Source organism: Eutrema salsugineum, unplaced genomic scaffold (assembly GCF_000478725.1).
Source record: "Eutrema salsugineum unplaced genomic scaffold, Eutsalg1_0 scaffold_2, whole genome shotgun sequence".
NCBI classification, from domain to species: domain Eukaryota; kingdom Viridiplantae; phylum Streptophyta; class Magnoliopsida; order Brassicales; family Brassicaceae; genus Eutrema; species Eutrema salsugineum.
The window spans coordinates 7,374,088-7,393,996 of NW_006256829.1; the positions used below are offsets into that span (position 1 = coordinate 7,374,088).

Here is a 19,909-nt window from a genome sequence, read left to right on the forward strand (position 1 = left end):
AAATGGGGAAGCTAACCCGTTTGATTTGATTAGTTTCTAAAGTTTTGTAAGCTTTGCAATTTAATCTATAACCTAATAATATTAACCCTTTTTGGGTTTGTAAGTAAAACTTTCCAGTTTATATTTACAATTAACAAATTAACAGAAGAATTTGAACATTTCGTATAGATGTTAAAGCGAATGCCTGAAAAACCAAAGCTATGCACCAAGTCCAAGTTTGGTTTGAGGAAGTTGAATGTTTTGGTGGTTTTGTGCAGAGATCAGTCAGATTGGGGATACTGGGAGGTTTGCAAAATTCATGAGACCCGTTTTGCTTTAGCAATGGAGAGCCAAATTAAAGGGTAAGTAAAGCTAACCAAAGGTTGAGAAAGCAAACAATACATCTTTCTGTACAAAAATATTTTTAAAACAGTGAATATTGTTACTTTTTTAGTGGCCTTGGTTCTAAATGTTCATGTCGATAAAAAAAAAATATTTGGCACCAATTAGAGCCAAGGCCACTAAATCAAATCACAAATATTTTAGGTTTCCCACTCTCTTTTTTTCAACTTGTTAATACATACCTTTTTAAAAAAATTAATGTAAGAACATCTATATATTTTACCCCAAAAAAACAACAACTATTTATATTTTTATTCTACAGACGTTTCCATGAGCTAACCGATCGTTGACTTTTTTTTAGTAATTTTTTTCTTGTCTGTCTTATCGAGTGAAACGCAAGAACAGAATACAACAATCCGACTTAAAAAAATATGAAACAACAAAAGATGCTTCAGTCGGGATTATTATCCGATTTGATCAGAAAACAAAAAAGAAACCAATATTTTACCGTTTAAAAATCGGACGTCTGTGTATTTTTCAACCACACAAAGAAACAACATATAAATAAACACAAATTTTTTCAAATAGCATTCATGAATTTAACGAAATCATCATACTTGATCTGACCATCGCCATCAACACCAGCTTTGCGGATCATCTCATCAACTACCTCATCAGTAAAATTCTCCCCAAGATTTGTCATCACATGACGAAGGTCTGCTGCAGATATAAAACCATTCTGGTCTTTATCAAAAGCCTTAAAGGCTTCCTTGAGCTCTTCCTCTGAATCAGTAGTGTCCTTCATTTTCCTTGCCATCAGGTTCAGGAACTCCGGGAAATCTATTTTCCCGTTCCCGTCTGCATCAACTTCATTGATCATGTCTTGGAGCTCGGCTTCTGTTGGGTTTTGCCCCGAAGACGCCATCACGGTCCCAAGCTCTTTCATGCTGATGAAACCTGCAACCAAAAATCCAGACAGACTTATATCCACAATTAACAACTCAATCTCAAAATATGGATACAAATACAGAACTTCATGAACAATTTCATTGATGAATCTTCTAAAGCTAGAACTGGTACGATCCAATACAACACTTTCCCAGAACGATCACGTAAACAAACAAAACAAAACAAAACAAACAAAGAAAACAAAACAAACAAACTTTCCTAGTTTCTATCAGAGATTAGCACCAACTAATAAATACGGGAAATGAACCAAAGTCAACCAGAAAAATGAAGCGATCGAACGAGCAAGCAAACAAACACCGCGTGATCATGAATCTTTGCCAAAAAAACTAGATGTTGACGAAATCAAAGTGAAACAAATACGGTTTGTACAGAAAAATGAAGATCAAGAATTGCCAAAAAAAAAAAAAGTCAACGATCGACGAGTAAAGGAAGAAATAAGCGAGAATAGCACAAAGAACTGTGATGAAAACATACCATCACCATCCTTATCGAAGAGGCTAAACGTTTCCTTGAACTCTGAGATTATGTCATCGAAGAGCTCGTCCGCCATTTTCCTTCAACCTTTTCTTAAAAATCAGAGGAAATATGCTACTGAATTTTTTTTTTTTTTGGTCTTAGTAGTTCTGCAAGAGCTTTATAAAGAGAGCCCAACATATGGGTTGGGCCTTTGAAGATATAACTGTGGAGCTAATAACCCATCTGATTTTAGTTTTTACTAGTTTCTAAAGTTTGTAACAATTGCAATTTTAATCTATGATCGAATTATTGTTTAAGAATTTCTTCTACCCAAAATATTTTTATGTTATTTCATAACTGAAAAAAACCAGTGAAAATTTTATAACTACTATTAATTAAGAAATATCAATATATATACTAGCTATATGAAGGCTATAAAAAAGAAAAAGCATTATTTAGGTCCCTATCTATTCAAATCTGAATACTCAACATATTTTGTCTTTGCATTAATCAACTCCAGATAGTTGACCAAAAAACATAATTTTCTTTCTTACTTAAGAAAAATTTGAGGGAAAACCAAAAAGAAAAAATCAATTTCTTTCAAAGGAAAGAAATTTACCCAAATATGTATTTGTTGTCCCATACGAAAAAGAAAAGAAAGTGTCATGATATAAGTCCCCACGCGAAGTTAAATAGTTTGTCTGTTAGCTTGAAATTATCATCGTATCTCTCGTCCCTCTTCGCATCTCTATCCCTCTTTCTCTCTTTCTCCTCCTGCCAAATTTTTCTCCTTCGATAAGCGAATTCTGCGCCATAGATTTTTTTGTTTGTTTTTTTTTTTTTTTGAATTTTCCTTTTAACTTCTGAGCTCCGGTAAAAGCATCGTCGGTTTTTTCGTCTCTACTTGCTGTCTTCCATCGGGAAACTCCAGCCAATTTTGCAGGTGTGCTGTTGCGATTCTCCGTGTTTCGCTTTTGAATAGTGTGATTAGGTGTCTTGTAGAGTTTGATCACTTGTTTACGCTTTTAATTTATGTTTAAAGTGTGCAATACATATACTTAAGTGCTGTATTTCTGAGTTAACTTGAGAATCTTACTTCAATTGAATACATATATGTGCATACGATTATTGGTTCACTAGAGAATTTGGATATGTACATAATTGTGTATGCTTGAACAGTTTGATGTCTATCTTATTCATGATTCTGGGGATTTTGGGCTTTGTTATTGGAGTTAGCAAGAAAGGACAATCGGAGATCCCGAGGAATACTTTCTGTTGCTAGATTTGTCATGGATTTCATGTGTTTTTGCGCTCTGTCTTCATCGAATTTTACTTCTTTTTTATTCTATCACTTGACAGTTTCTTTGTCCTCTTTCATTGAATTGATATAAAAGTAATATTCTGTTGCTTGTTCTGTTGGAAATTTTTTTTTTTTTTTTTTTAACAAAGAAATTCTAACATCAAGATTGCAATTTCCAGAAACAGATTGTGAAGATCAAGAGGTGGAGATCGGAGTGAGTGATGAATCGGGCAAAGGTGCAGCGTCGGGTTGGTAAATACGAGGTTGGAAAAACGATCGGACAAGGCACTTTTGCTAAAGTGAGATATGCTAAGAACACTGAGACAGGAGAATCCGTGGCTCTTAAAATCCTTGATAAAGAGAAGGTTCTCAAAAATAAGATGTCTGAACAGGTAATTCCCTTTCTTCCACTGATATAATACCCGTTTTACACTACTTGAAAGTAAAAAAGTTGGTTTCTTTAACGTAAAATCCAAAAGTATGATGTGGCTCTTCCCTGTTTTTCTTTTACACAGATTAGGAGAGAAATTTGTACTATGAAGCTGATAAACCATCCAAACGTAGTGCGGCTGTATGAGGTCTCTCTCCGTGCCCCAGCTTTTCTCTGTTTTCTTATGTGACTATGTCTAGCCAATGAGTCAAGAGCCCTTTCTAAGCCAAGTAAATCTGTTGAAAGCTAAGTAAATCTGTTGAAAGCTAACTTTTAAGGAAATGATTGATACCATTACAGGTTTTGGCGAGCAAGACAAAGATATATATTGTCCTAGAATTCGGCCTTGGTGGAGAGCTTTTCGACAAAATCGTGAGATTTCCTTATCGTTCCCAAGTGCTTTTATAAGTTGTATCTTATCTATGAATCATTCATCAAATACTTCATGCTAAGCTCCGGTGAATCTTGATAGTTGGGATGTTTTTTTTTTTTATTTATCTCTGATATGTAAGTGTTCATCAAGTCTACACTTATGCAGGTACATGATGGGCGTTTGAAAGAAGAGGGAGCACGGAGATATTTCCAGCAGCTTATCAATGCAGTTGATTACTGCCACAGCAGGGGAGTGTACCACAGAGACTTAAAGGTACGAGACATCTTTTTGGTAAATCTTGGCCTCAAGTTTGCATGATGTGCTTCTTTTCTTTTTAAAGTGCAGATAATTGATGGCTACAATTTATCTTCTTTACATCTCTTACTACAGCCGGAAAACTTGCTTTTGGATGCTCAAGGAAATCTGAAAGTCTCTGATTTTGGATTGAGTGCCTTATCCAGACAAGTCAGGGTAACCACTGATTTTATTTCTTTATTAGCATCCTTTGGTTTGCCTGAATACCTACTGATTTGTCCTTGTCCTATTTTAATGCATGTGCCTGAAGCTCAGTAAATGATGTATTTTATTAATTATATTCACAAAATATCTAATGAGATTTGGATAATATAGTAGCACCTTTCTTTCTAGATTCTTGTCAAAGGACATCCAAAAACATCCTTCTTATCATGTGTAGTTTCAAGCCGTGCGTGTTCTTCTTGTGTATGCAATACTCCGATCTTTGAATTTCTCAGATTATGTGAGTTATTTGGCTCTGGCAGGGTGATGGTCTTCTTCACACTGCATGCGGAACACCAAACTATGCTGCTCCTGAGGTATGCTTAGTCATGTGGCTTCTCAAGCGGTTTTTGCATCATGTTTTTTAATAGCTTCCTTGTTACCCTTGTCCCAAGGTTCTGAATGATCAAGGCTATGATGGGGCAACCGCAGACTTGTGGTCCTGTGGAGTGATACTCTTTGTACTACTTGCCGGGTATTTGCCTTTCGAGGATTCTAATCTCATGACGCTGTATAAAAAGGTAAGAACTTTTGTAATTGTTTTCGACCCTTCATCTTTCACCATCATCTGTGATTCTTCTTTTTTCATGCTGTAGTTTCGTCAATTTTCAGATAACAGCTGCTGAATATCATTGTCCTCCTTGGCTCTCTCCTGGTGCCAAGAACTTGATCGTCCGAATCTTGGATCCAAACCCTATGACTGTAAGATATTTCAGTTTACTAATGCTTTCAAGATTTATATCTATCCTTCTTTTGTTTTCTTTTGTCGAACTCCAGCAATCTCATCTCGTTTTTATTCTTAGACACTTAGGTGAGTTAAGGCGTACCAGGGATCTGGGGGAAAGTTATGCATGATTCATGAACGCTAATGAAAAACTTGATAAAATATCCAACATAGTAGTAGTTTTTTTTTTCTTTGCCTTTTTAAGCATTAGGTTTCAAATCAAATAAATAATTTTACATATTTAGAGAGCATCATTTACTCTTGCATATCTTGGTTATCTCTTTTATCTACTTTTTCTATTTGAAGTAATTTATATTTTTACTCTGAGACTCTTTATTGCTTTTATGATTTTATCTATATATCATTTTCATGCAACACTTGATAATTTTAAACATCTGATCTGAGGATCGCCTCTCGTACATGGTTTCAGCGTTGGAACTAATTGACTGTGTGTTAACATGACAGCGTATCACAGTTCCAGAGATTCTGGAAGATGCGTGGTTCAAGAAAAACTACAAGCCAGCTGTTTTCGAGGAGAAAGAAGAAACAAACTTGGATGATGTGGATGCTGTTTTTAAAGATTCAGAAGTCAGTCATATTTATTTAATCCGAGATCTTTATGATGATTAAGCTCCTTTGTAATTAGTTGAATAAATGTTCACAACAATCTGTGATTTATGAACAGGAGCATCATGTCACAGAAAAGAAGGAGGAGCAACCAACTTCTATGAATGCCTTTGAGTTGATATCAATGTCGAGAGCTCTGGATCTCGGGAACTTGTTTGAAGAAGAAGAGGTGCGTCTCTTAGATAAACAATGCTTTACTTGTTCTTCAGCAAAACAAAACTCTTTTTGTGTGCCATGGCATTATCAATACATGATAAAAGCGGATGTTTTAGATAGTTTCAGGGTTTATTCTTGCCACATTATATTTTCCTTAAATGAAGTCTATACCGTGTAACTTGCAGGGTTTCAAGAGAGAAACAAGATTTGCAGCTACAGGCGCGGCTAATGAATTAGTCCAGAAGATTGAAGAAGCTTCCAAGCCTCTTGGTTTCGATATTCAAAAGAAAAACTATAAGGTACGTAAACCGACCGTCCTCTGTTTTAAACCGCTTCCTGTTAGAGTTAAGAATCACAAACACAAGAAAAATCCAAATAAAACAATAAAATCTAAAACCAAAAACCCAAAGAAAATCTATTCCCTCCCTCGGTATAAACCGATAAACCACAACCTCACCAAGGAGTCCTCTACCCTGTTTTGAAGAAATCCTGAAAATCACTTATAGAAGAATTACTAATTAGAGTAGAAAATTAAAATCCTAGCTAGCATATTATCATCTGTGTTGGTCAGTGGTCACTTCCGTCGGTGTGAAAGTCCTTTTATGGATATTGAATTATTCCAATCATCGTGTCACTTTCACTGAACCACTACTTTTGTATACAGATGAGACTTGAAAACGTGAATGCTGGAAGGAAGGGAAACCTTAAAGTAGCGACTGAGGTACATTATGCACTCATGACTCTTTGCTATATAAAGTTTTATAGTGAATTAGTATTTGAAACTGAATTGACATGGAAAACTGACCTAAACTATGTATGTTTTTGGTAGATATTTCAAGTATCGCCGTCTCTTCATATGGTCGAAGTCCGGAAAACTAAAGGGGATACATTAGAGTTTCATAAGGTACACTAATTAAACAATTTTTGAACTATGCAAAATTTGTTCTTTCGAGGAAACCGTTGCTAATATCTGTACATCTACTTGCTTTGCAGTTCTACAAGAAGCTCTCGACCACACTTAACGATGTGGTTTGGAAATCCGGTGAGAGCTCTGATAAAAACAGCAAACAAGAAAAAGAAGAAAAAAAGTCTGCTTGATCATTTCTGATTTATCTTTTGTTTTCTGGTATAACTCTTTATATTTATATATATATGGGACTCGATTCTTTGAAACAATTGGAGACAAAATTCATGAGATTGACTCTGTACATATCGACGCATGTGCAGTAAGGTTTGCTTATTTACTAGATTCTCTCACCCGCCCATGTTACGGGTATTTCACAGATATTAGTAGAGACAAATAAATTAACAAAGTACTTGATCAACATTCACAAACATGCTGAGAAACAGTAAAAAAAACTTAAGTAAATACTTCATCAAAAAACTTCGAATGACCAAAACATAAGAAACCTAAATAACTAAACAACTTTAGATGAAATAAACGGAAACACAACAAAAACTGTCAGGAAATTAGCCTTCTAAAAAAGAAAAGAAAAAAAAACTAGTAGTCAGGTAGTGCCACTTCGTTAGATAGAGGGAGAAACAAGTCACGAATAATCCCATTCTTGATGGAGTTCAAAGTCAGTGTTGCTTCCTTAGCTTCGGCTTCTTCGTCAAAGAGAGACTTCCACATGTCCAAAATGATAGACTCCATGTCATCCCACACAAACCCATTCGCCTCAGAAACACCCTTCACAGACCCAATCATCTCCTCTATATTCTTCACCCCTTGTTCAACAAGATTCGCTAACTCTCGGTCACGACATGTCTCCCCTGATTTGAGAGAGTATACAACGTGGCTCAGGAAATCAAATCCACCACCAAAACACACCCGAATCAATTCCCATTGCACCGAATCGTTGCCATCATCATTCTGATCATATACTACTCCATTCTTTGGTTTGATATAGTTTGTGTAGACATAATGCATAACACGAAGCAGCCTATCAATCACGTGACTTTCGTTGACCGCTCCGACTTTCGCATCGATCCATATCGTATAGCAAAACCGTAACACAGTACGCACGTCATCACACAGTACGAACATCGATTGAGCCACGTATAAAGAGAGCTCGACTCCAAGTCGCAAAAGCTCCTCTTTCATTTCCTGCATCACGAAATCCTTGCCAAGAATGTAAGGAGAAGATGCGGGAAGTTCCAGTATTTCGATACGCAATTGTTTGCCTAAATGAGGCCTAAACAGGTCGCTAAACAGGTCGCTAAGAATCTTAGTCCTTACCACCACTTTGCATGTTGCTTCCTCTTCTTCTTCATAGAAAGACTTCCACAAGTCAAAAATGTTAGACTCTATTGTCTCTTTGGCAAAACCAACATCCTTTACGGACCAGCTCAGTTTATCCTCTAGCTTCTTCACCACTTGTTGCTTGTATTTTTCAATAGCCGAAGATAAGTGACGATCATCAAAAGAGCGAAATTTCCCTCTGAGACACCTATCAATGCGAGTCAAGATTAGGACTCCGTCGGCTAAATGCTTCCAAGTGGTACTGATCAATTCCCAATGGACCGAGTTGTTGTTTCCACAATCCTGATACACACCATTCTTCGGTTTGATATATTTTGAGTTGACACAATGCATAACACGAAGCAGCCTTTCTAACACTGGATTCTGGTACGATGTAACACCTCTCCATAACTTATAGCAGAACCCTAACAAAGTACGAATTTCATCACTCAACAAGAGCATCGATTGAGCCACATATAAGGATAACTCCACTCCTAGTCGCTTAACCTCCTCCTTCATGTCCTCCTTCCCAAAGACCGTCCTACAAAAAAACAAAAAACAAAAAAAAACAATATGTCAAACTTTATAACCTGTAAGAGAGTACTGGCTGAGAAAACTATCTGATCAAAGGCAAGGGACGACATTCACTGACCTAGTGTATGGATAATATCTGAACGATCCCGCCAATGGACGGATACGACGCAGAACAACAGAGTTCGATGATCTTGATTCCATCTCCGGGATTTCCACTAATCAAATACATTAACAATTCAGAATTACTATACAATTATAAAAACGCAATTTCCACAACTTGGAGACAGAACATACTTGTCGGAAATCATAAAAACGCAACGGAGAGAAGTTGGGGGGATGTTTTAGGGTCTGTATATTATACAATAGTAGGGATTTTCTAATCGGTATATAATAAGAAATCACCTGTGGGTATGTAGAGAGGGAAAAGAGACGACGATCACGAACGAAACAGAAGAAGAAAACCCCAGAAGAGAGAGGGTTATATAGTGTTGCTGCCTTCGATTTTGGTTCTAGGGTATTTCTAAGGAGTTATATAAGATCATTCCACGCTAAATAAATTTTACAAAAGCCATATAGAAAAGAAAAAAAAATTTAATAACAAAAATAATAAATTATCAAGTCTATTATATAATTTTGACATTTTTATCTAACTAAATAACTCCGCCACAGTCAATCGAGAAAAAAACTACTCGGAGAATTCAAAAAAGATACACATGAAACGGGACCTTGTTGCTTACGTTTACTTTTAACAGTGACGTAAAAAGTAATTCCGCCTGTCAAGATAGTTTACCAAACAAACAAACAAAAAGGTAAATTTTGATAGAAACGACAGCGTTTCGCAAAACAGTTTTGATAACACAGAAGGACAAAAAGACGCCGTTGCCGGGGATCGAACCCGGGTCACCCGCGTGACAGGCGGGAATACTTACCACTATACTACAACGACTTTGATGTTCGAGAGTTCTCGCTTATAAAATATATATGTATATAAACTATAATGAAACTATCCACATCGAAAAAATTCTATGGTTGACACAATTTCGAAATCTGTTATCAAATGAACAACATTCACCGATTGAAATTCGAAATCTTCTGTGTTACTGTGTAAACCCCTTTAGCGCCATGGCTTCCTTGTCGACCATTACTCAGCCGTCGTTAGTGCACATTCCCGGCGAGTCCGTCCTCCATCACGTGCCAATCACGTGCTCTTTCCCTTGGAAGCCAACAGTCACCAAGCGGATTCTCTGTTCGCCGGCACGGAACTCCGGTGATATGTCTGCGGAGGCAGAAACCGACGGTGGATCTAGCACCGCCGTTGATGAGGCACCGAAAGAGACTCCGTCTTTAATCTCAGCTCTCAACGTCGAACGCGCTCTCCGCGGCCTTCGTAATCCCTCTCTCTCTCTCTCTGTCTCTCTCTTCCTTTCGTTTTCTTTTTTGTGTGTGTGTGAATCTTCGAGGAGGAAGAAAAATTGATGAGGGTTTGGATTAGAATGCAGCGATTACAGATGTGGATCACTACGGCCGGCTTGGGCTTCCCAGAAACTGTTCTTATGATCAGGTGAGTTTTGCGTGCTCCATTTCAATCTCTTTATATTGAATCTTGAGTGTTTCTTCAGCATATAGGTGTGTATTTCTAGATTCAGGATTTGTCTAAGTTTTGATTGCTCATACGATACAGAGCAGCTCTGTTTATGCCAAGAAGAGAATCTACTTCAAATTATCAAACGTCTCTGATGATACTAAACAAAGTTGATAACCAAGAGTTATAAAAGTATCTACTTTGAATCTTGAAGTAGCAATAGTTCAAAAAGGAATCATTTTTGTTTTAATCAGGTTAGAAGTGGTTACCAAGATAGAGTTAAGGACCTAATGGGACAAGGGCTAGACGAAGAACTGCTCAAGAACAAGATGGAGCTTATCAAAGTCAGTAAAAAGAACTAATTACATACCTTTTTGAATTTTACTATATCACCTTTGTGAGATTCATTGAGTGATATAAAAAGGAATTGAGGATGAATTATAGGATTCATATACGATCTTGTCGTCCGTGGAAGAGAGAAGAATGTACGATTGGAGCTTAGCCAGAAGCGAAAAATCAGACCGGTACGTGTGGCCATTCGAGGTTGACATCATGGAACCATCCAGAGAAGAGCCGCCTCCTCAGGTATGTTATGCTATGTACCGCTCTGTTTTGTTTTCTTGTCAATGTTTTATAACACTATAGAATGCGCATCGTTAGCAAAAATAGCGTTCGGTTTAGAAAAATAAAAGTTTGGTTCCGGTTTAGTTTTGAAGTCGGCTTCTTCTAATTACAATAAAATGTTTGGGGGAGAAATGGACAGGAACCAGAAGATGTAGGACCGACGAGGATTCTGGGATACTTTATTGGTGCATGGCTTGTCCTTGGTGTTGCTCTTTCTGTTGCATTCAATCGTTAGCCTCTTACACTGTTCTTTCACAATCTCAAATAACTTTCGATGTATATTTAGTCACCATTTAAACACCTACGTGTAATATCTGACCATGTTCAAGCTACAATCATATGTTTATAAACAGAACAATAAGCAATTAAGTTTTCTCCATGATGTAGCGTGTGATCAAAAATCATTTCGTAGACCAAAAATCGGCATCACGTCTATACTTCGTCTCCTAATAAGTGGAGACAAAGAACTCCATCTATTATATTAGTATTTAAATAGTTTTAAACAAACAAAAATCTGAGTATTTTCTAAAATGTACATTGTTCACCCTTAAGTCTTTTTTGTCATCTTTCGTTAAAAAAGAAAGAAAGATAAGACTGAATGTTAAACTTCGTTTTAAAGGTGAAAAAATGAAAATCAAAAAAAAAAAGAAAAGAAAAAAAAAAGACACGGCCATTCAAGGTCTAAGGATAATGACTTTGTTATTTATTACATGGACATGTACACCATTTATATTTTACGTATAGAAAGCATCAGATAATGTATATTCAATATTGTCTATCTTTTGTAACATCATTTCAATTTTCTTTTGAAATATATATATATTTTTTTTTACTTACAAAGATAGGCAGACATTTACAGATGGGCGTGCTGAGCACCTACTTTTTGTAATAAGAAACTTGAATGAAAATTAGAAAAATCATGATAATTGAAGAGATGCAAATGAAGGCTTTGACAAAAATTGATTAAAAAATCTTAAATCGGATATTCGTAGGGAGGCTTTAAAGTCTGATTCTAAAGCCAACGTCGTTGGGAGTCTGGGATCAAAATTCAATCTATATATTAATCACCAATACATAAAAATGTTTAAGTTATTGACTTAGTACAGTTATTGAATTAATTATATACAAAAAAATGCAGTTTGTTTTAGGAACGTAGATATTAATTAGATTACACGGCCGGTTTGACTTCAGAATAAACTAGTGATCAAGCTTTTCCGTATTTTGTAGAAGAAAATTAAAAGCCAACGGCTCTAGTGGTATCACAAACATTAATCTCTTTTTCTTAAAAATAAAAAATAAAACGACGAGAAAAAATAGAGAACAAAAGAAACTAAAGAGATTGAGAGAGTGAGAATTTGGAGATAAGGAAAACGGTGAAAAAGGGGTAAATTTTGCATAGGAGTAATTAAGTAAAGTTTAAACCTCCATAGTCCATACATACCATCTAATAAATGGTGCCATGAGTCAACAACACTTACTTTACAAATGTGGCCTAAAGCTGGAGTTTGAGTGATATTATGCAAGGACCAAGGCCACATTCTATTCATAGATATTTATTTCTACTTTTGTCAACAAACAACATGTTGATCTGGATGATCAACACAACCCACTAATACAAATCAACATATTATATCAGATTTTTTTTTTATTACTATATTGTATATACATTTTATTCGAGAAAAAACTCTATTTTTAAAATCTTTTTTAGTAATTAGTTTGGCTCCGATTGAAATAAAAAAATACTATAGTGATTTATGCGTTATTTTTTCTAAATGCCAATTTGGCGTTAGTTTTTCCAAATGCCAATTTCTAAACTTACTTTTCAACGTGTTTTTGAATAATTATGAATTATATTCACATTTTACCAAATACTTTTTGAGATGCAGAATTCTGGTTTATATTTACAATTAACAAATGACAGTTTCTATTTGCAATTTTTGGGATTAATTGTAAGCAAAACATTCCAGTTTATATTTACAATTAGCAGAATAATTTCGTATAGATGTTAAAGATTATGATTTTAATGAAAGCACGAATAAAACAAACCATCGATACCTTAATTATTCGACAAAACTAATACATAACTTCAAATATAACACTATATTATGGAATTTTTAAGTACCGGAAGTGTATTTTACTCTTTTTTGTTGTAGAAGAGATATATTTAACGTTCTGACATGATCGACTAAAATTAAAATTACAATATGTATGTATTAGTATAAATATATAATATGAAACGAAATAAGTTCTCTTTACATTATTAAATATATTTCAATAAAATATAATTAGTAAGTCAACATGCTTTCGCCAAAATATATTAATAAGTCAAACTTTTTAGAGTACACGATGACAAAAAAAAAAATATGCGTGCTCATTAGTAAGGGATAATTGATCTTTAAGGCAAGTTTTATTCTATTTCATTTACTTTTGGGCTTTTTAAACGATTTTTGCTTTAATCATTTTAATAAAATGAGTTTTCGATTTTCATAGTTCTCTGTTACGTACGTGTTTAATTGTTGTTTTAAAAAATGATTGATTTATCAAAGAGGATTAAGTAACCATCTTGTTCTAGAAAGAAAATGGGAAAAACCCTTCTATCCATCTACATTTGTCGATATTATTGGTTACTGTCCCTATACTGATATGATTGATCAGGTTAGCCAACCTTTATAAAAACAAATTTGTCTACGGCTCATGATTATATAAGTGAATTTTTGGGTTATGCTTAGGGAGTAATATTTAGCTAGAGTGATAAACATCTTGTAAAGTGTTGTATGAGAATCAATTCAGCACATTTTAATTTTGTTTTATGCAAATTCTTATACTACTAATTATGATATATTAATACAATATTATTAAAATTTTACTTGAACAAAATATAAGTAATTTTAAAAATTAAGATAAAATGAATGATTTTATTTGATTAGAATAGTTAGGAACGACTCTAGATTGATGTAAAAATCACCAATAATGTTTTTTTTCGTAATGTTCACCTGATCGCCAATGTGTTTACTTCTTTTTTTAAGCTCATTGTCTGAAGATTGATAAATAAATAAACTCCAAACAGTTGTTATGTTTTTAAATAATACTCGAAAATGTTGTTAATATATCTTTGAAATGTGACAACATTAGCGATCGAATTTCACCAAAATAATTGCCATCAATGATCAACATAATTGTTCGCGATGGAACTTATATTCACTGTTGTTTTACAATATTCACTAGGAACAATTCTTGGTTACGTTATGAAAAGAAAAAAAATACAGTTTTTGTTGATTTTTTTTGTCTTGAATATTGTTACGATTATAAATCGTCTAGTTTAGTACATGTCAACATAATCTTTTATGTTTCACATATATTATCAAAATGATTAGTACAGGCCAGCCTTTTTGAAGCCAGTAGGATACTATACTAGGGTTTATTGATGTTGTTAAATTACTTTATTGGACAAGATTCCGGAATTTGTTAGTTTAATTCGGGCGGAATTTGGGAATTGTCCTCAGAAATCGTTATACTTTAATGTTGAGTCGGACACAGTCTTTTTCCCTTTTAATACCCAAGTCAGCTAAATTCATTTGATAAAGTAAATTTGCCTGCCCCACGATTATTATAAGTCAATATTAAACCACAATTATTAAAGGTTGCGAAGAGAGAGACGTTTGTCGTCAATTCTGTGTGTACATGCATTTGAAATAGATGAAAATGGCAAAAAGATTGAAAGTTAATGGTTTACTACCGGAACAACACAATGATCCAAAAGTTATATACTTGCTTGACCATCAAAGCATTTCAGCATGTAAATTGACTATAATATCATTAAAAAATAGATACATAATATGTTATTCAACTCATGGATTTATAATATAATGTTTAGAAGATTTATTATGTGACTTGAAAAATTATTGTGTTGTTAGTTGTTATGATTTTACTCATCCTATGCCATTATAAATATCTTAAAAAGTAAAACTCTTGCACATATACAATATTTAATTTTTTCTCTAGATTTTTATTATTAAAACTTAGATAAACTTACATAAACCAAACATCCAAGAAAAAGAAAAAAAAAAATCAGCAAAACAAAGCCGGCAGAAAACATAATCTTTTTAGAAAAGCGAAAAATATTCAAAACTTGCTAGAACCACTAATGAATCAAAAATACTAAAACTGAAACGGTTGAACCGAAATTCATTTATGACCTTTTCCAAATAACTTGAAGATGCTGGAGCTATACCAAAAATATGGCAAGAAGAACTATTCTAATCTCAAAAAAGCATCTAACACCAGCAGAAATGAGCGCCCGAAATGAGAACAAAGCCAATAATTACTTCAAACACAGATACTCCAAGGAACGGATGCATTCGAGAAGATCACAAAGGCACAAAACAAACGAAACAATGAATACTCACAGACCAGCTTCATCTATTTTTTATTTTTTAAACCAAACTCCAAACTTAAAAAGAAAAAAAAAGAAAAAAAAAACAAGAGAAGAGCTTTTCTTTCTCAAAAAGTCTCAAAAAGTCTCAAAAACTCCAAACTCCAAAACTCATCCATTTATCAATGTATGCATAAATAAGCAAAGTAATGTCAAGCAAACTGCAAAAGTCATATAAACATTGTCATCCAAGAAATTATTACCACCCTTGTAAAAATTCGGATGGTTTTTAGAAAACAGTGTCTACTCTATAGTTTCTGTATAAAATTTGTTGGATTAAACAAATTTTGAGTTTAGGGAATTAGCAATATTTGTACCAAAGATAGAAGCATCTTTTGGGTTTCAAAGAAATCAAACTGTAACATGTAATCTTCATCGGAAGAAAAACACTCACAGGTTTATTATTGTGTTCTGGTAATCGTAGAACGTAAACGTAAGAAGAAAAAACATAAACATTTTTTTTTTAACATTTCTCTTTTTTCAGCCAATAATTTCAACTAGCTCATTGAGTTATATGATGGTAAACTCATTTTCTTGACTTTTTTGAAAAAACAATAACTACGTCATCTTTCTATAATGCCGTAAGCATTCAGACCAACTTTCTTACACAATAAATTCTTAGATTTTTCTGCATTCTTTTTCTTTTTTAGTTTTCTTTTTTGGGTACGGGACAGATTTTGAGGATCCTTTAACCATTCTTTTAAGGATGGTTGAATTTTTTCTTTTTTTCTTTTGTTTTTTCCTCCTTTAGTTATCTTCACATAACTCAGTGTTGACAATTTTAGGAGACGTTTTTAAATCCAATATACTCTTTTGAAATAACAAATCATAATAAAAAGACGTTAATATAAATATTGATTTCAACGGCCGGATTAAATTAAAAAATTCAACAGTTAAAATAAGGATAATCCTAAAGCTAAACCCAGTCGCTATTTAAAGCTAAGCCACAGCTTCTCTCACCACAGACAAACAAAAAAAGGTTTGGTTCCAAAAGCTAAAAGCTTCCATATGCGATAGAGTCTCTCAAATAGCAAATCACACACACACACATACACATTAACACACACAAAAAATGATAGCTTACATAGAGCCATACTTCTTGGATAACGACGCCGACGCAGCCTCCGCCGCTACCGCCGCCGGAAAATCTACCGATGCCGTGTCTGAGTCACTCGACATCGAGGGGGAAATCTTGTGCGGCGGCGCTACGGCGGATATCGCCGGGAAGGATTTCGGTGGCATGAACTGTGTGAAGCCTCTTGCCGTGGTGAGACCTGTGGGACCGGAGGATATCGCCGGAGCGGTGAAAGCAGCTCTGAGGTCCGATCAACTCACGGTGGCGGCGCGTGGAAACGGCCATTCTATCAACGGCCAAGCCATGGCTGAAGGAGGGCTTGTCATCGATATGCGTTCCACGGCGGAGAATCATTTCGAGGTTGGTTTTTTATCCGGCGGTGGTACGGCGTTCGTCGATGTCTCCGGAGGGGCATTATGGGAAAATGTGTTGAAACGGTGCGTTTCGGAGTACGGGTTGGCGCCGAGGTCGTGGACGGATTACCTCGGGTTAACGGTGGGCGGGACGTTGTCGAATGCCGGCGTTAGTGGACAAGCGTTCCGTTACGGACCACAGACGGAAAATGTAACGGAGTTAGATGTTGTAACGGGAAATGGAGACTTCGTGACTTGCTCGGAGATGGAGAATTCAGAGCTCTTCTTCTCTGTTTTAGGTGGTCTTGGCCAGTTCGGTATCATCACCAGAGCTAGGGTTTTGCTACAGCCAGCACCACATATGGTGAATACTTTAAAACCAAAAATAATCATAATATAATATCTCTCAATTAGATATCTTTCTAAAAAAATTTGATTGATGGGTGATTTTTTTTTTAGATTTCACTTGAGTAAGTAAAGATTATTAATGATTGTATTAGGTGAGGTGGATAAGGGTGGTTTACGCCGAGTTCGACGAGTTCACTCGTGACGCCGAGTGGCTGGTGAGTCAGAAAGATGAGTCATCGTTTGATTACGTGGAAGGATTCGTGTTCGTCAACGGCGATGACCCGGCCAACGGATGGCCTACAGTTCCGCTCCATCCAGACCACGATTTTGACCCGACCCGACTTCCACAATCTTCCGGGTCGGTTCTCTATTGCCTCGAACTCGCTCTTCACTACCGTGACTCCGACTCCAACTCAACCGTCGACAAGGTAACTTCAGAAACACAAACTCTCTTATATGATGTTCTACAAAACGAAATTGAGCTTAAGATTAGTGTATAGTTGACCGTCGGATTGAAATTAGCGGACACTTTTTTGCTCACTAACATTCATTCGACACGTATTTAATACAGGACCGCTTTGAGTTTTCTCGACCTTCATGATTACAAACTAAAATTCAAAAAATAGTGAAAAATGATAGAGATATATGTATTTTTTATATATATTTCAATTGAGGAAATATAATAGGGTGGGTAAGGGAATTATACAGTCTCTTGTCTGACTGCATAATATGAAACTGACCATACATTGGGTAATGTATCTTCCATTTTGGATTTCTGACATACAAAAATAAAATAAAAAAATGTGATTCCTTCTCTCAATTGCCCTTCTCTTAACCACGTTATTACGAGAACGACACTTGTCTCATTTTTCTTTCTCTTTTTTTTTTTGTTTTTGTTGTCATTCTCTCATTGAAAACCCATATCTTTAGATCACTTGCTTTTTTCTAACTCAATTATTTAGGTTTGAACGTTTTAGAAAACCCAACACGTGTGCCGTATCCATTGATCATGCGGTATGGACGTAAGGGTAAATTTGTAATTATCTATGTAAACGTCCCCAAGCAACATTTTGATGATTTGCCTTGAAAACGGTCCCCGAAATGGCTAAAACTTGGAGTTGCTAAGCAAAATGTACCGTAATACCCCTGACTGACTCCGTTTTTTTGTTTTAAAATGAAAGAGAGTGGATAGGTTGATCGGACGGCTAAGCTTTAACGAGGGATTGAGGTTCGAGGTGGATCTGCCTTACGTTGACTTTTTACTGAGGGTAAAACGGTCTGAGGAAATCGCGAAGGTGAACGGCACGTGGGAAACGCCGCACCCGTGGCTTAACCTCTTCGTGTCGAAGCGTGACATCGGAGATTTCGATCGGACGGTTTTCAAGGAGCTTGTCAAGAACGGAGTCGGTGGGCCCATGCTAGTCTACCCACTTCTGCGAAGCAGGTGAATATTACCCTCTTTTTTTTTTCTTCACAATTACCTGGACCCATCTTTTTTTTTTTGGTGGTTCGACGACAAATGCATATATCTTCTATAGTTAAAAGAGTAAAAGACTATAAGAAGATCGGTCTAGTTAGTTTTTTTATGGCACGTGTTAATCACATATGATGATTAGTCGTGCTAAAAGGCTCCACAAGTCCTGCCAATTGTCGCCTATGTGGCACACGTGTCTTTTTTCAATCCCTCTGCAAATTGTTTTTATTTTCATTCAGTTTAATAACCGTACGGCTTTTTAAGTACAATACAAGATGAAATTTAGTGACATCGTTAAGATTCTGTTAAGCGAGATCCGGGAAACTGTAATTCCTTAAACACGTAAACTAAACTCGAGAAATAAAAATAAGGTTAGTATATTAATACGGTTCTGTATTAGGTATTACGGTTGGGTTGGTGATGGAGTTGTATTGCAACCGTCGTTAAGGTTAGCAGCCGTATAGGGAAAGAGTTAAAAAAACAAATATGAAATCTGTGGGGACAAAGATACGCTTATGGGACCCACTAAAAGCTACAGTTAATTTCATTAACTTTTTTTTCCTTTTTGACTAAATTGTCTTTTGTCGTTTAGTGAGCTATGTATGGGGTCAGAGGGTGGTTTCGTCTTAAGAAGTTTTACTTTATGTGGAAAATGAGATTTGCTGGTACTAACTGGTCGACGTAAGAAAATGAAATCACTCGAGAGGGTTATTTGGCAAAGTGCCAAAAAGTGTTTGCGTAAACTTCATTTTTTATTCTCCGAGATTTGATTTCCTCTGTTGACCGATATGCCCTTTGGATTTTGGCTTCGTGATTTCTAGAATGTCTATTTGTTCTATTGAGTGGTATTACACTGTTACATATGAATGATTAAAATAAAAAAACTTGGTTGGATTTTTTGTATCAGGTGGGATGACCGTACGTCCGTGGTATTACCGGAAGGAGAGATATTCTACATTGTGGCATTGCTTCGGTTTGTGCCGCCGTGTGCTAAAGCTTCATCGGTCGAGAAAATGGTAGTTCAAAACCAGGAGATTGTTCAATGGTGTGTCAAAAACGGAATAGATTTCAAACTGTATCTTCCTCATTACAAGTCTCGAGAGAAATGGATTCGTCATTTTGGAAATCGATGGTCGAGATTCGTTGATAGGAAAGCAATGTTTGATCCCATGGCTATCCTTTCACCTGGTCAAAAGATCTTCAATAGAGCTCCTTGACCCTCTATTTTGTTTCTTTTTTTTTCCACTTTTATATTCTTGAATTTTGTGGGCGTAATGTAATTTTTATATTTTTTTCAATGAAAAAAGGGGGTCTTTGAGTCTTGTCCAATTATGAGTTCACTTCACAAGGAAAACGTTCTTTTTTGGCTAAAA

At 35.5% G+C, this 19,909-nt stretch overlaps 4 protein-coding genes and 1 non-coding gene across 6 annotated transcripts; 3 read left to right on the top strand and 2 right to left on the bottom strand.

Moving 5' to 3' along the window:
- Positions 1-788: 788 nt before the first annotated feature.
- On the bottom strand, positions 789-1,900 carry LOC18017423 (calmodulin). Its single transcript, XM_006400627.2, has 2 exons — positions 1,765-1,900; positions 789-1,278 (listed from the first exon to the last, which is right to left on the bottom strand). The coding sequence occupies exons 1-2, from the start codon at positions 1,838-1,840 to the stop codon at positions 902-904; spliced, it is 453 nt and encodes a 150-aa protein (XP_006400690.1). The 5' UTR covers positions 1,841-1,900; the 3' UTR covers positions 789-901.
- Positions 1,901-2,463: 563 nt separating this feature from the next.
- On the top strand, positions 2,464-7,133 carry LOC18017424 (CBL-interacting serine/threonine-protein kinase 26). 2 transcript variants are annotated; one of them, XM_024156137.1, is made up of 15 exons: positions 2,464-2,689; positions 3,232-3,438; positions 3,562-3,624; positions 3,777-3,848; positions 4,015-4,122; positions 4,240-4,320; positions 4,629-4,682; positions 4,761-4,886; positions 4,978-5,067; positions 5,555-5,677; positions 5,775-5,885; positions 6,058-6,171; positions 6,537-6,593; positions 6,702-6,776; positions 6,866-7,133. In XM_024156137.1, exons 2-15 carry the CDS (start codon positions 3,268-3,270, stop codon positions 6,968-6,970), a joined length of 1,350 nt encoding a protein of 449 aa, XP_024011905.1. In that variant the 5' UTR covers positions 2,464-2,689; positions 3,232-3,267; the 3' UTR covers positions 6,971-7,133. The 2 variants fall into 2 exon arrangements, with proteins under 2 accessions (XP_024011905.1, XP_006400691.1); XM_006400628.2 differs by having other exon boundaries at positions 2,465-2,689; positions 3,226-3,438.
- A 2,389-nt stretch (positions 7,134-9,522) lies between these two features.
- On the bottom strand, positions 9,523-9,594 carry TRNAD-GUC. Its single transcript has one exon. It is a non-coding gene; the product is annotated as a tRNA-Asp (tRNA).
- An 89-nt stretch (positions 9,595-9,683) lies between these two features.
- On the top strand, positions 9,684-11,233 carry LOC18017426 (NAD(P)H-quinone oxidoreductase subunit U, chloroplastic). Its single transcript, XM_006400630.2, has 5 exons — positions 9,684-10,035; positions 10,148-10,209; positions 10,485-10,574; positions 10,675-10,815; positions 10,994-11,233. The coding sequence occupies exons 1-5, from the start codon at positions 9,771-9,773 to the stop codon at positions 11,087-11,089; spliced, it is 654 nt and encodes a 217-aa protein (XP_006400693.1). The 5' UTR covers positions 9,684-9,770; the 3' UTR covers positions 11,090-11,233.
- A 5,007-nt stretch (positions 11,234-16,240) lies between these two features.
- LOC18017427 (cytokinin dehydrogenase 7) lies at positions 16,241-19,909 on the top strand. Its single transcript, XM_006400631.2, has 4 exons — positions 16,241-17,078; positions 17,215-17,490; positions 18,244-18,506; positions 19,444-19,909. The coding sequence occupies exons 1-4, from the start codon at positions 16,359-16,361 to the stop codon at positions 19,751-19,753; spliced, it is 1,569 nt and encodes a 522-aa protein (XP_006400694.1). The 5' UTR covers positions 16,241-16,358; the 3' UTR covers positions 19,754-19,909.

What these genes read in the sequence shown, in the direction of transcription:
- LOC18017427 (XM_006400631.2), top strand. Translation starts at nt 16,359, where the DNA reads ATGATAGCTTACATAGAGCCATACTTCTTGGATAACGACGCCGACGCA. An exon ending in TACAGCCAGCACCACATATG is followed by an intron (nt 17,079 to 17,214) that starts GTGAATACTTTA and finishes TGATTGTATTAG; the next exon opens with GTGAGGTGGATAAGGGTGGT. An exon ending in CCAACTCAACCGTCGACAAG is followed by an intron (nt 17,491 to 18,243) that starts GTAACTTCAGAA and finishes TTAAAATGAAAG; the next exon opens with AGAGTGGATAGGTTGATCGG.
- LOC18017424 (XM_024156137.1), top strand. Translation starts at nt 3,268, where the DNA reads ATGAATCGGGCAAAGGTGCAGCGTCGGGTTGGTAAATACGAGGTTGGA. An exon ending in TCATGACGCTGTATAAAAAG is followed by an intron (nt 4,887 to 4,977) that starts GTAAGAACTTTT and finishes GTCAATTTTCAG; the next exon opens with ATAACAGCTGCTGAATATCA. An exon ending in ACCTTAAAGTAGCGACTGAG is followed by an intron (nt 6,594 to 6,701) that starts GTACATTATGCA and finishes TGTTTTTGGTAG; the next exon opens with ATATTTCAAGTATCGCCGTC.
- LOC18017423 (XM_006400627.2), bottom strand. Translation starts at nt 1,840, where the DNA reads ATGGCGGACGAGCTCTTCGATGACATAATCTCAGAGTTCAAGGAAACG. An exon ending in CTTCGATAAGGATGGTGATG is followed by an intron (nt 1,279 to 1,764) that starts GTATGTTTTCAT and finishes TTTTGGTTGCAG; the next exon opens with GTTTCATCAGCATGAAAGAG.
- LOC18017426 (XM_006400630.2), top strand. Translation starts at nt 9,771, where the DNA reads ATGGCTTCCTTGTCGACCATTACTCAGCCGTCGTTAGTGCACATTCCC. An exon ending in ACAAGATGGAGCTTATCAAA is followed by an intron (nt 10,575 to 10,674) that starts GTCAGTAAAAAG and finishes GATGAATTATAG; the next exon opens with GATTCATATACGATCTTGTC. An exon ending in GAGAAGAGCCGCCTCCTCAG is followed by an intron (nt 10,816 to 10,993) that starts GTATGTTATGCT and finishes AGAAATGGACAG; the next exon opens with GAACCAGAAGATGTAGGACC.